We start from the raw sequence: 15307 nt of genomic DNA on the forward strand, positions 1-15307 counted from the left end.
AATAATTTATGTTCAAATATATGAAATATTTGGATTTATTACATATCATGAAAAAATAAAAAAAATTTAAAAAAATAAAGTTGATTGTATCAATTGGATTGGATGACACTACTTCATCAAAAAATATATTTTTTTAGATTCTTAAGACCGATATAGATATGATATGAAAAACATTCAAAAATAAACACCAATAAAATTGATAGTTTCGATTGTATATATTTAAAATTCATATATATATATATATATATATTTAGCTTATAAAATATTTGATGCTTTATTTTAAAATTTAATATTAATTAATAAATAATCTATTTAGGGGTTTGAGTCTATTCAAGATATATTGGACAAATAAGTTTAATGTTATACTAGAGAATAGGAAGGCTGACGTCAAGGATGACGTAGAGAACACCAACATACTCAATTTTTTTCTGTACGAAATGCCAAACAAAATAAAAATATATATTTTTGAAACCTCATGCATTGTGCATATGAGATAGAAGAATTGGATGGCTGAAGATGATGGTTGGCTCGTTGCCTAACTCGGGTCCAACAGTTGAATTTAATTGGAAGGTGGCCAATCAGGAATCTGGAATTGATTATCACCAAATTGGGTCCTCACCAAATTGGGTCTCGATCTTGTGAGCCCATGGAGACTTAAACGGGCTACTTGCATGAGCAGATTTCACATGAATCATAGATCAAGCCTCACGCAGCTCTTAAAGCATTCAAATATTTTTTTTATCCATCCATATAAATCTTAAATATCATGAATGATCAAAATGCATCATTCTTTTGGGTGAAAGGTAAAACATACAATCAAAAATAACCTTAGAAGTTTGCAATTCCCAGCTTGCATCTCAAGAAAAAATTTGGAGGGTTCAATTCTATTGAGATTGCATGGATTAAAAAATTTATTAGATTTATTTTATATTTGATACTTAAAATTTATTGATAAAAAGTAAATATATACTTTAGATCATTAAAGAAAAAAATTTGTATATTAGATATTTTAATATCATATCTCTTGCTCATGTCCATTATAATTTTTTTATGATAAATTTTAATTTAGTTCTATTCTTTCCTGTTCTTTAGACAATTATAATAAATAATTATAATAAATAATAATTTATTATAATTATAATAAATAAATAATTATAATAAATATGGATATAGATACTAGATACAGATTCAAATATTATTCATATTTAGATGGATTCAAATATAATAATTGATCAGATTTTTATTCAATTCATTTTTATGCTAAAAAAAGATAAATTTTTTTTAAAATATATCTTCCTAGAAAAATTGAGAAAAAAAAAAAAGAAGAGATGAAAGAATTTAAAAATAATTAAAAATAAAAATAATAAAAGATAATAAATTTAAAATAATTATATTATTTTACTAAAATTATATCCCATGCGTCACATGGGGTTATAACCTCTAAGCTATTTAATATCATCTATTATATTTTTTTATATTATATTAAATTTTTAATTTATAAAAATATTATTTGAAGAAATAAATATATGCCATATATCGTACGGGTTCTAAGCTAGTATATATCGAAATGGAGGCTATGCATTGATAGAATTCTTTTTTCACCATGTGAATGATTTCTTCATTTGCCACATATTTGAAATAGCCATAAACAGCTCAAATTGGAAACCCAAATGTTTTCCTTCAATTGTAGTAAATTCCAAAACTTTGATCTCGTGGATGGGAAAGAAATAAAACTCAGTGCCCCCCTTCTCTCTCTCTCTTCTATTTCTTCCCCCAATTTTCTATCTGCTCTTTCAAAATTTTCAAAGAAAGAGTGATCGAAAGAAGGAATCCTCATTGATGGCCATCACGAATATGATTGTCTCCATCTAAGATCTCCGCCCCACGTTGCTTTTCGGTACTTCTCTTCTCTTCAAATTGCTTTTGATGGATCTCTAACTATGCTAATTCTTGCAATTTTGGATGAACTAGTCAGAACTAAAACTTCTTTCTAGGTTTTGTTCTGTATTTCTAGAAAGAAAAACAAACAAATAAATAAATATATAGTTAAGTAGATTCAGCTTTCTTTGGGGAGGGGGGTGATAAAATATTTATAGTTAGTTTTGGTATGTTTCCCTTTTCAGTTGCAGTTGTTCATGGGATTCTTAACTTTTGATTGTGATTTATTTGAGGCGACTGGTGATTGGTTGATTTTAGATTTCTTCAATGAACTGGATTTTATTTTCTTCAATGATTTCTATTGGGATTTGCTGCAATTTATGTAACATCTGAAGAGAGTGGATGGTTGAAGCATCCGGTTTCCTCACCAGTGATGATTTGATTGTAATTTAAAATCAGAACATCACGATGATGGATGGCGTGCAAGGTCGGTGCCCCTTCTTGTCCCTCTCGGGCGACGGCCATCCGATGGCGTTCACAGTGGCAAACATCGGGATGATGGACAGCATGTACGTTGTTGGGAGGAATGAGATCTTATCTTGGATCAACACCACGCTCTAGCTTGGCCTCACCGAGGTGGAGGAGGTACTTGCTGTCGATTATTGGAGACCTTCTTTGCTTCTTCTAGGGTTTATTTCAATGACTTAGTGACCTTTTTTTTATTGTTTTCTCTCTGGGATCTGGTGTCGGATAAGTTCATTGAGTTTTTTTTTTTTTTGCTTGAAATGGGTTTAAAAGAATCGATTATAGACCAGATTCTGGCAAGATAACACTTCAAGCATGGGTTTGTGGGGAATTAATGGTGGAGTTAAAAAATTGGTGGCATTGCATTTTGATTGATTTTCTTGAGGTAAAGCTCTCAATTTTTGGTAACTAATTATGAATTTAATTTTTTTTATTTACTTCTGAATGTAAACCCCTATGGAGGTAACGGTGCAAAAGGTGTTTCTATAAAATTTTAAAATAAAAATTACTGGGAAATATATGAGATCGATTGGGAGATGAATCGAATAAATTTGAAATTCTGACAAAAGACATGGTCAATCCTGAATATGATTGAATATTTACATTTGAAGACATTGGAGTTTGATGTTTATTTTTGGAAATTAATATTCTCATCTTCAGATTTACATCATTAGTTGAAATTTTTATGGAGCAAACTGGTAACTTTTTGACTTCATTGATTGGGATGAAAGAAAACATATGGCTATTGAAACTATGTCACGAACTTAGCTTTAAATCCCGCCAAGTCAAATTCTAATTCGGATGTGCAATTATTTATTGCATGCACTTTTTATTTTAAAAATTATTTAAAATAATAAATAATATTTTTTTCTTTGTCATGTATTTAAAGCAGGACCATAAACAATACAAATATTTGCGCCAAAGCTGCCTCAATTGTAGCTGTTGGGTATAAAATATTCCCCCCCGGTCGAAGTTTGTAAGAGACCGACCTTTCCAGGGCTTCTCCGATTTTTGATTTTGTGTGGCATATCTCTGAACCCCCCCGACCGTCCGAGCTTCTGGACTTCTCAGACAATGAGCTTCTCCATCCATCTACCGTACCGCTCCGAAGGCTCTCTAGACCTCACTGTTAGCCGACCTTCTACAGTGACCAACTATTATCCGAACTCCTTTCGGACTCCGTCGATATCCGAGTTTCTTCGACAACGAGGTTTCTATAGAGATCGGACTCCATCCGAGTTTCTATGACGGTCGACCACCTTCAAGATTCTGACCGGGCTCCTGTGAGAGCCGAACTTCTACTACGAGCGATCTACTCCGAACTCCCACAGCGGACGGTCTACTCTGGATCTCTACTGTAAGCAAATTCCATTCGAGCCTCTACTGTAAACAAATTTCTTCCGAACCTCTATTACAGGTAGACTTCAGCCAAGTTTTTTCATAGCCGGGTCTCAGACGAGCTTCTACCATGGGGCAGGATCCATCGGCCAGGTCGTTACTCCGAGCTCCCACGACAACCAATCTCCGACCGAGCTCCTACAATAAGCGGCATCCTTTTGGCCTCCTGCAAGAATCGGACTCCGTCTGAACTTCCACAGCGGATGGATCCCGAACGAGCTTCTGCAAGAATCGGACTCTGTCCGAGCTTCCACAGTGGATGGATTCTGGACGAGCCTTTGCAACGGACGGGCTCCAGCAGTTGGATTTCTATAACGGCCGATCGCCTCTGGATTCCTCAGACTCCTCCAGCAGACGAGCCTCCCCAGCGCCATCCAGAGTCCATCGTCAGCCGACCCTCTGTCAGATCCTTTATGAAACCGAACTTCTCCGACGGATCATCTTCGGATGAGCTTCCACATCAGGCGAATCCCAGACGGACTCTAGCAATCGAACTCCTGCCGGGCTTCACCCACGAAAAGTCTCCATCCGAGCTTCTACAGCAGATGACTCTCACCTGTAGTATCAGCGCCTAAGGTATCCGACAGCAGTAGACTCATCAGCAGTTTCGAGGCATCCGAGCTTCTCTCAGATCGACGGGATAGAGAGCCATTCCGCTCCATCAGATGTCCCAACCGAGCTTCAACTGACAGGTCCGAACTCTCTGACAAGTCACGATAATGGCCACTACCCTGCTCCACTCTCTGCAGCGGATTTCACGTGGCTCCACTACTCTCTGGCAAGTCGCGACAACGGACACCACTCCACTCTCCGTAGCAAACTCCACATGGCTTTGAACGACCCCTGACGCCACTACTCTCCGTAACAAACTCCAGACGGCTCTGAACAGCCCACTATCAGACAGTTACAGACGTCGTTGTCAGTCGGTTACGCACTCCGTCTATAAAAAGGGACCCCCAGATACGTTCTTCTCTAAGCTCAAAAACTCTATCTCAAAACTCTGCTAAAATTTTTACTCGAGCACTCCATTTATGTTGAAACAGAGTACTGACTTGAGCATCGGAGGGTCTTGTCGGAGCACCCCCAGCTCCGATTTAGACTTCCCTTACAGATCCCGACGGCGGCCGCGGTCATCTCGACTCCAGCAACTCCGGCATCGGCGGAATTCTGCACCAACAAAATTGACACTAGAAGGAGGGCGGTGTGTCTTCGCAGTACCCTTGTTCTTGAAGGAGTGCTCAACGAGACTATCTCCGGTCATCTTCTCCGACATCCTCTTCTCCTTCCCCTGCTAGATCTCCACCTGATGTCTCCCCGAATGGCATCCACCAGGCGATCCACGGCTTCCGCGATCAGATCTCAGCAATCTCCACAAGACCCGACCTCATCTCCAGCTTTCTAGGCTCCTCCTCCTCCGATAATGGCGGCCGACGGATTCGTCCGATGCCGGCCTGAAGGCAGAAAGGATCGACCGAGAGCTCTGCCGCAGCGGGAGCCGTCAAGGAGGGAGGAACAGCCGGGAGATTGGCCTCCAATTGGGATCGTAAACACCTTCTCTGGAGGATCCCGGAGGGGAGCGGCCAGTGGATCGGCCGGGCCGCCCAAGCAGCAAAAAACTGAAGGATCTATAACCTTCACTGAAGAAGACGTCCGGGGGATCCAGTTCCCCCATAATGATGCGGTTGTAGTTTCTTTAAATATCACTGATTATGATGTACGCCGTATTCTTGTTGACAGTGGAAGCTCGGTCGATATTTTGTTTTATGATGCATTCTCGAAAATGTCCATCCCTGATGGTCCGTTAGGACCGATTAGCTCCCCGTTGGTAGGGTTTACTGGCGATGCTGTGCCAGTGGAGGGAGTAATAACTCTGACTATAGTTGCAGGTCAGTACCCAAAACAATCCAAAGCGTCGGTGGATTTCCTGGCGGTGAGGGCGCCGTCTGCCTACAACGCAATTCTCGACCGACCCGACCTCAACGCCCTCCGAGCCGTAGTATCGACCTACCATCTGAAATTAAAATTTTCTACCAGCCAAGGGGTTGGAGAAGTTAGAGGAGATCAAGCCCTAGCCAGGCATTGCTATAATATAGCCCTGCAAAGAAGTGGTCAGCCTGACTCCTGTCCGGTTGATGGATTGGACACCCGTGACGACCTGACTGAAGAACGGGGTGGGCCAATGGAAGATCTTGTTTCAATTTCTTTGAATGATGGGAACGAAGAGCACATGGTGAAGATCGGCTCCAGCTTGGGGAAAGAGGTGCGGGCACAACTTATTGATTTCCTACAAAAGAATGCGGACGTTTTTGCTTGAGTTCCGACGGACATACCAGGGATCGATGCCGAGGTTATGGAACACCGTTTGGCTGTTGATCCCAAACACCGGCCAACGAAGGAAAAAATTTGAAGTCATGCACCGAAAAGACAGATGGCAATAGCCGAGGAAGTTGATAGACTCCTGAAAGCTGGGTTCATCAGAGAGGTCAACTATCCGAGCTGGGTTTCCAATGTGGTCCTGGTTAAGAAGGCGAACGGCAAATGGAGGATGTGCATAGACTTCAAAAAGCTGAATAAAGCCTATCCGAAGGACAGTTATCCTCTGTCCAGAATCGACCAATTGGTGGATGCGACCTCGGGCCACGAGCTTCTAACTTTTATGGATGTATTCTCTGGCTACAATCAAATTCGGATGGTGCCAGAGGACGAGGAAAAGACTACTTTCATTACTAACCACGGTCTTTATTGTTACAGGTTCATGCCTTTTGGCCTCAAAAATGCAGGGGCGACATATCAGCGGCTGGTGAACAAGATCTTCAAAGAGCAGATCGATCACAACATGAAGGTCTACGTGGACGACATGCTCGTAAAAAGTAAATCCTCGATGAACCATGTCGCCGACCTTGAGGAGACCTTCGGTGCCCTCCGAAAATACAAGATGAAGCTGAACCCGACCAAGTGCGCTTTTGGAGTAACCTCAAGAAAATTCCTGGGCTTTATGGTATCGGGGTGCGGGATCGAAGCAAATCTGAAAAAGATTTGCGCCATCCAGAAAATGACCGCCCCGAGGTCAATAAAGGAAGTTCAGTGCCTTACTGGGAGAGTAGCGGCCCTAAATCGCTTCGTCTCAAGATCGGCCGAGCGATGCCTGCCTTTCTTTCAAACTCTCAAGTAGCCAAAGAACTTCTGTTGGACCCCTGGATGTCAGCAAGCGTTCGAGGAGCTGAAGAACTACCTCAGCTCATCTCCACTATTGGCAAAGTCCGAGCCTGGAGAGGAGTTGTTCCTGTACCTGGCGGTCCCCCTGTGGCCCTTGCAGCAGTTCTGATTAAGGAAGAAGAAAAAATTCAACGGCCGATCTATTACATAAGTCGAGTATTGAGAGACGTCAAAACCAGGTATACTAAGTTAGAGAAACTAACTTACACCTTGTTGGTTGCAGCTCGGAGGCTCCGACCTTACTTTCAGGGACACACCATAATACTGCTCACCGACCAGTCGATCAAAGCGGTTTTACATCGAGCGAATGCCTCTGGGAGAATAGCGAAGTGGACAGTCGAGCTCACGGAGTTCGACATCAACTATCGACCTCGACCGATAATTAAAGCCCAGATACTAGCAGACTTCATGGTGGAATGTACTATCTCGGAGGAGGCCGAGCTTGGACGAGATGGAGCCAATGATCCGGGGCTCCGGCGAACTCTCCTGATGAAAAAGCTGATCTCCCTGATAGTTTTTGGGCCCTCTACGTGGATGGTTCCTCCAACATATCAAGCGCGAGTGCGGGCCTGATCTTGGTCAATCCTGACAGAATTATCACGGAGTATGCACTGCGCTTCGAGTTTCCTGCGATGAATAACGGAGCAAAATATGAAGCTTTGATTGCAGGACTAAAGGTCGCCAAAGAATTGGAAGTAGATCAGCTCCAAGCCTACAGTGACTCTCAATTAGTGGTGGGACAGGTCAACGAAAATTATGAAGCTCGAGAGGACAGTATGGCCAAGTATCTCGAAAAGGTAAAGGAGATCATCCCAACCTTCGGCAGCTTCGACATCAAGCAGATCTCAAGAGTAAAAAATACCAGGGCCGACCTTCTCTCCAAGCTGGCTACACTAGCTCCGACTGAACTACCTAAGGAAGTCTTCTTCGAAATTCTGAGGTGCTCAAGCACGGAAGAATCACGGTCTGTGATTGAGATCAGCCTTGAACCCAGTTGGATCGACCCACTAGTTGCATACCTCAAGGACGAGGTCCTTCCTTCTGATGCAAAAGAAGCTCGTAAGCTTAAGAACCAGGCCTCTCGATATATCCTTTACGAAGGTAATCTATACAAGAGGTCGTACTCCTTGCCCCTCCTGAAATATCTCCGGCCTTCTAAAGCCGACGTCATCTTAAGAGAGGTACATGAGGGAGTCTGTGGAAGTCACCTGTGGGCCAGATCTTTATCCCACAAGCTGCTCCATCAAGGCTATTACTAGCCTACCATGTACCACGACTCCGTCGAATATGTCAGAAGATGCGACCGGTGTCACAGATATGCAAGTGTACAAAGGCAACCCGCCTCCGAGCTGACACCATTGAGTGCCCCATGGCCATTTGCGCAATGGGGGATGGATATTCTTGGACCTTTTCCCATGGTATCCGGGCAGCGGAAGTTCCTTCTAGTGGCAATAGACTATTTCACCAAGTGGGTCGAAGTTGAACCTTTGGCAAAAATCACAGAAGCTAAAGTGCAGGACTTCGTCTGGAAGTCAATTGTTTGTAGGTTCGACTTACCCAGAACCTTCATTACTGATAATGGGCGGCAATTTGCCGGGATAAAATTTGTCAAATTTTGTGAGGACCTGAATATCTCCCATAACTTCACCTCGGTAGCCCATCCGCAGGCAAACGGCGAGGCCAAAGGGACTAACAGGACCCTGTTGCAAGGTATCAAGGCGAGACTTGAAAAGGCAAAGGGAACTTGGGCAGATGAGCTTTATCATGTGTTATGGGCATACCGAACTACTCAGAGATTGCCCACAGGAGAGACCCCCTTCGCCCTAGCCTTCGGGACAGAAACCGTGATCTCGATTGAACTCAAGCTTCCGTCGGTGCGAGTTGTGACATTCGACGAGCGGCGCAACCCGCAGGATCTCAAAGCCAACCTCGACTTGTTAGAAGAAAAGCGAGAAGCAGCTCAAGTCCGGATGGCGGCCTATAAGCAGAAAGTAGCCCGCTACTATAATTCCCGGATCAAAAGCAAAGTCTTCAAAGCGGGAGACCTGGTACTACGATGAGCCGCTGTCTCACAACCTCAGAATCAAGAAAAACTTATCCCAAACTGGGAAGGCCCGTATGAAGTTAAGGAGGTGGTCCGGCCCGGAACATACTATCTGAAAGAGCTCGGAGGGGCAGAGCTTCCGCGACCATGGAATTCAAAAAATCTGCAGATGTATTATCAATAGCTTTGTCTTAAATAAAAGTTTCATACTCGCATATTTTTCTTTTGGCATAAGCTTATAACGACGGGAAGTAACTCCCCCATACAAACGAAGTTAAGCATATTAGGAACAGGAGGAGAACCTCGTCCTAACATAAGCAAAGATGAAGGTCCGATTTCTTAAAGACCGGATGGGGGGAGAGGCCCTTACAACGGCCTTTATGTGCCCCCACAGCCTTGTTAGGAACAGGAGGAGAACCTCATCCTAACATGAGCGAAGTCGAAGGCCCGGTCTCTTAAAGATCGGATGGAGGGAGAGGCCCTTACAACGGCCCTTATGTGCCCCCACAGTCTTGTTAGGATCAGGAGGAGAACCTCATCCTAATATGAGCAAAGTCGAAGGTCCGATCTCTTAAAGACCGGATGGGGAGAGAGGCCCTTACAATGGCCCTTATGTGCCCCCACAGTCTTGTTAGGAACAGGAGGAGAACCTCGTCCTAACATGAGCGAAGTTGAAGGCCCGATCTCTTAAAGATCGGATGGAGGGAGAGGCCCTTACAACAGCTCTTATGTGCCCCCACCGCCTTGTTAGGAACAGGAGGAGAACCTCGTCCTAACATGAGCAAAGTCGAAGGTCCGATCTCTTAAAGATCGGATTGGGAGAGAGGCCCTTACAACGGCCCTTATGTACCCCCACAGTCTTGTTAGGAACAGGAGGAGAACCTCATCCTAACAAGAGCAAAGTCGAAGGTCCGATCTCTTAAAGATCGGATGAGGGAAGAGGCCCTTACAACGGCCCTTATGTGCCCCCACAGCCTTGTTAGGAACAGGAGGAGAACCTCGTCCTAACATGAGCAAAGTCGAAGGCGCGGTCTCTTAAAGACCGGATAGGGGGAGAGGCCCTTGCAACGGCCCTTATGTGCCCCCACAGCCTTGTTAGGAACATGAGGAGAACCTCGTCTTAACATGAGCAAAGTCGAAGGTCCGGCTACTTAAAGATCGGATGGGGAGAGAGGCCCTGGCAGCGGCCCTTGCATGTCCCCACAATCTTGTTAGGAATAGAAGGAGAACCTCATCCTAACATGAGCTGAAACTGACCGTTGGAAACAAGAGGAGAACCTCGTCCTGACATAAACAAAGGCTCGATCGACCAAGATCGGACAAGGAGGAAAGCCTCCTCAACAACCCCTCTGCACTCTCACGACCCTGTCAAGAGCAGAGGGAAGACCCTCATCCGAACACGGAAGAAAAGGGGAGATAAAAAGAGAAAGCGACGAACTACGCCAGTAATAAGTGAAAATGAGCTACATCAAAGGCACGAGGGACCTCGTCTCAACGAGGAAGAAAATCTTTATCGAAAATCTCCAATTCCTAAGGACGAATCAGCACAGCGATGATCGGGAACCTTCAAACAATGCCGACATCGAGCAAGACAAAAGACAAAAGGAGTTCGATAAATGACGATTCAGAGCGAGAACAGACGAGGAATTGCAAACTACACCGACGCCAAATGAGGTGGAAAACTAAGGAAGCTCGGTAAACAACCATTTAATACCAGAACGAACAAGGTAATAGACAATCTTATTTTCATTTCATTGGTAAAGTATACATTACAAAGCCTTGAAGGCCCAAAACAAAAAGAGAAACGATCAGAGAAGAAAAAGAATACAAAAAAAAAAGAAGAGGAGAAAAGTTCTAAGGAAGCTCGGCTTCATCAGACTTCGAACTCTCGATTCTGGCCATCGTCGAGGATTACTTTAAGTACCTAACTTCTTCTTCCAGCCCCCTTTTTGGCGATAACTCCAGCATTATCTTCAAAGTACATGTAGACGCCATCTCTTCCGTGCCATGGGTCCCGCTGCCTCACGATGACGGTGGGCATGACCTTCTTTCTGAGGTCAGGTTTCCCCTCACAGTGATGACGGGCATGACCTTCTTTCAGAGATCAGGTTTCTCCGTACAATGACGCACACCGGGAAGCATTCGCGGTCGAAGGTGTGCCTAAGTGTGGGCTCTGGACGATCAGGGCGAGATACGGCTGGATCCGTCTCTTCTACCCTCGCCTTCTTCACCAACCCGAAAGTTGCAGCACCTTCCTGCTCGTGGATCCTGAGATTTTGGGCCAGCATCCGAGCCGCGTCCGTGCCCATATTTGCAACAAAGGATGATCGGCACAGTCTATGAACGGAGCTGCGGAAGTGGAGAAGGTTCTGGGGCTGACCTAGGCTGATAGGAGGGATGCAGGGATGCAGAGATGAGGATGACTTGAAGGACGCCTGAGGCCAAGAGAGAAGGATCGAAGAAACTCCCATGCAAAATGAAATCCCCGAAGGGGGGAGACGTGTTTAAATAGGCGATGGGGTCTGGAGTAATAATGACTGCAGGACTCCTCTGGCCAGTCCATGACCGCCGCATGGCCCGCTCACTGTGACAAGCGACTGAAGGTGGCCGACAATTAGTAAAATCATTATTGCACCGTGCTTGGGGCAGTGCTCTGGCGGGAATTCCAAAAAGAAGAAATCTTTTTCGAAAAGGCTCTAGTACCAGTGTGCCGAATGCCAAAATATCTGACAACCTCCGAGTGCGGCAAGCGAGGGGGGCAACTTCATCGTGAAAATTTTTTGTACATCCTTCATTCGAAATCCGAACTCGGAAGTAGGGGGACTGGTATTGGGTATAAAATATTCTCCCCCCCGGCCGAAGTTTGTAAGAGACCGACCATTCCAGGGCTTCTCCGATTTTCGATCTTGTGTGGCGTTTCTCTGAATCCCCCCGACCGTCTGAGCTTCCGGACATCTCAGACAATGAGCTTCTCCATCCATCTACCGTGCCGCTCCGAAGGCTCTCTAGGCCTCACTGTTAGCCGACCTTCTACAGTGACCAACTATTCTCCGAACTCCTTCCGGACTCCGTCGATATCCGAGCTTCTTCGACAATGAGGTTTCTACAGAGATCGAACTCCATCCGAGTTTCTACGACGGTCGACCACCTTCAAGATTCTGATCGGGCTCCTGTGAGAGCCAAACTTCTACTACGAGCGATCTACTCCGAACTCCCATAGCGGGCGGTCTACTCTGGGTCTCTACTGTAAGCAAATTTCATTCGAGCCTCTACTGTAAATAAATTTCTTCCGAACCTCTATAACAGATAGACTTTAGCCGAGCTTTTCCATAGCCAGGTCCCAGACGAGCTTCTACCATGGGGCAGGATCCACCGGCCAGGTCATTACTCCGAGCTCCCACGACAATCAATCTCCGACCGAGCTCCTACAATAAGTGGCCTCCTTTCGGCCTCCCGCAAGAATCGGACTCCATCCGAACTTCCACAGTGGATGGATCCCGGATGAGCTTCTGCAAGAATCGGACTCCGTCCGAGCTTCCACAGCGGATGGATTCCAGATGAGCCTTCGCAACGAATGGGCTCCAGCAGTTGGATTTCTACAATGGCCGATCGCCTCCGGATCCCTCAGACTCCTCCAGCAGACGAGCCTCCCCAGCGCCATCCGGAGTCCATCGTCGGCGGACCCTCTGTCAGATCCTTCATGAAACCAAACTTCTCCGACAGATCATCTTCGGACGAGCTTCCACATCAGGCGAATCCCAGACGGACTCCTCTAGCAATCGGACTCCTGTCGGGCTTCACACACGGAAAGTCTCCATCCGAGCTTCTACAGCAGATGATTCCCACCTGTAGTATCAGCGCCTAAGGTATCCGACAGCAGTAGACTCGTCAGCAGCTTCGAGGCATCCGAGCTTCTCCCAGATCGACGGGATAGAGAGCCATTCCGCTCCATCAGATGTTCCAGCCGAGCTTCAGCTGACAGGTCCGAACTCTCTGGCAAGTCACGATAATGGCCACTACCCTGCTCCACTCTCTGCAGTAGATTCCGCGTGGCTCCACTACTCTCTGGCAAGTCGGGATAACGGACACCACTCCACTCTCCGTAGCAAACTCTACGTGGCTCTGAACGACCCCTGACGCCACTACTCTCCGTAACAAACTCCAAACGGCTCTGAACAGCCCACTACCAGGCGGTTACAGACGTCGTTGTCAGTCAATTACGCACTCCATCTATAAAAAGGGACCTTCAGATACGTTCTTTTCTAAGCTCAAAAACTCTATCTCAAAACTCTGCTAAAATTTTTACTCGAGCACTCCATTTCTGTTGAAGCAGAGTACTGACTTGAGCATCGGAGGGTCTTGCCGGAGTACTCCCAGCTCCGGTTTAGACTTCCCTTGCAGGTTCCGACGGCGGCCGTGGTCATCTCGACTCCAGCAACTCCGACGTCGGCGAAATTCTGCACCAACAATAGCAAATCTCCTAAATTCCATTTTTGTACCAAAAGAAGAAGCATGATTTTTGGAGCATGATTTATGCCACAAAAGTTGTGGGCCTCGTTTATGTGAATTATTTGTACTCAATTGAGAATTTTTTAAAAAGATATAATGTCATCATACATCTATCTTCCTCCCCTCTTTGAACACAATCCCAACTAGGCAGCTCTCAATGAATAAAATGGCCCAACTTAAATGTTAGGAAATAGTTCATTAATAATTTAAATACTATTTCGTTAATGCCTCTTTAAATCAAATATTTTTGATTTATGAGGAAGAAGGATGGGTGACGTTATGGACAAGGCATCGACAATGATGTTAATTAATAAAAAAAGTACAACCAATGATGCCAATCAACCATAGCATTTATTTTTAAATTATTTAACTATCATTATGATTTCTTTTCATCTAATATATTTATATTAAAATAAAAACTTTTGTGTTTGTAGGCTCTCCTTCTGCCGTCCATACAGACTATATTTTCATCATCTATACATATAATTATTTAAAAAAATATATATGCTTCTTTTTACGGTAGTTTTTCATATATAAAATAATCATGATAGCTTTTTTTTTTGTTTCCTAATATAGCATGACTAAACCACTCATTTATTAGTTCTGTAAAGAAGAATATACAATAGAAAAAAAAATAATACCAGTTTAAATACTAATCCATTAATATCAAAGTCATAAATAGCATAAATATTTTTGGATGAAGAAAAATTCACAGGAGCATGTATATATGCCTTTAGCAAGCATTATCATTTACTGCTATTTATTAGTATCAAATATCATGAATTTTTTTTTGTAAAATCAACATTAACAGGTTATAAATTAAAATCAGAAAATATTAAAATTGGACTAGAAAAGATTTTGAACATCAAATTTGGTGAGGTTATAGATAAACATATTATGATTTTTTATGATGATAATTAAGATTAATGTGCTTATATGGTGAACATCATTTTACATTATCAGTTTCATTTTCATATTTATTAAATATCAACAATGAAAGTTTAGACTGATTTCATATAAAAAAAATTGTCCATCTGCAATAACTAATTAAATAAATCCACCATCATGGATACACTTTTTTTTAATAAGAAAAAGATAAATGAAAATAAAAGTAAGAATAAATAGATACGAATTTAAATAAGTCTAATCCAAACTAGTTGAGTTCAAGCATCTCTCCAACTTTCCAATAATAGTATATATAAATATTAATTTTTTTTAAATAAATAATAATTAGAAATAACACCTATTGTCTACAATAAAATGAAACTTTGGAAGAGAAGCAAGATTGGGGGAACCCTAAGTTTAGTAAAAAAATTAATTAGCTTGTAATGCATGCTATGCACAAAATCTACTTTCCCTCGTTGTTTTAACTATTTTTGAAATATATATAGAATAGATATAATAGAATAGATAAATAATTTTTTTTTAAAAAAATATCCCATGCCATGCATTGCATGAGGTTATATATAGAGTAAATTACAAATATCGATCCTCCCTCAGAGACTAGGTCAAATTTACAGTTACATAATAGTTTTTTGGTAAGAACAGTTACATAATTGTTTGCAAAATCTATATTAACACCCTTCACGTTTATTTTAAACCTGTAGTTTAATCTATGCTGTTAGGCTACCCATTAAGATTAACTTGGACTCAAATACCATGTCATAATAGCCTCAACAAGATATGATAAAAAGATGAAGTGGGAACTCTCCCCTTTCTCTAAATTCCGATCTCCTC

The 15307-nt window shown here is 43.2% G+C and overlaps 1 protein-coding gene across 1 annotated transcript; it reads left to right on the top strand.

Moving 5' to 3' along the window:
- The first annotated feature begins 1622 nt into the window (after positions 1–1622).
- On the top strand, positions 1623–14159 carry LOC105045071 (uncharacterized). Its single transcript, XM_073257681.1, has 2 exons — positions 1623–1897; positions 2338–14159. Exon 2 carries the CDS (start codon positions 5222–5224, stop codon positions 6113–6115), a length of 894 nt encoding a protein of 297 aa, XP_073113782.1. The 5' UTR covers positions 1623–1897; positions 2338–5221; the 3' UTR covers positions 6116–14159.
- The last annotated feature ends 1148 nt before the right edge of the window (positions 14160–15307 follow it).

Source organism: Elaeis guineensis, chromosome 5 (assembly GCF_000442705.2).
Source record: "Elaeis guineensis isolate ETL-2024a chromosome 5, EG11, whole genome shotgun sequence".
NCBI lineage: Eukaryota > Viridiplantae > Streptophyta > Magnoliopsida > Arecales > Arecaceae > Elaeis > Elaeis guineensis.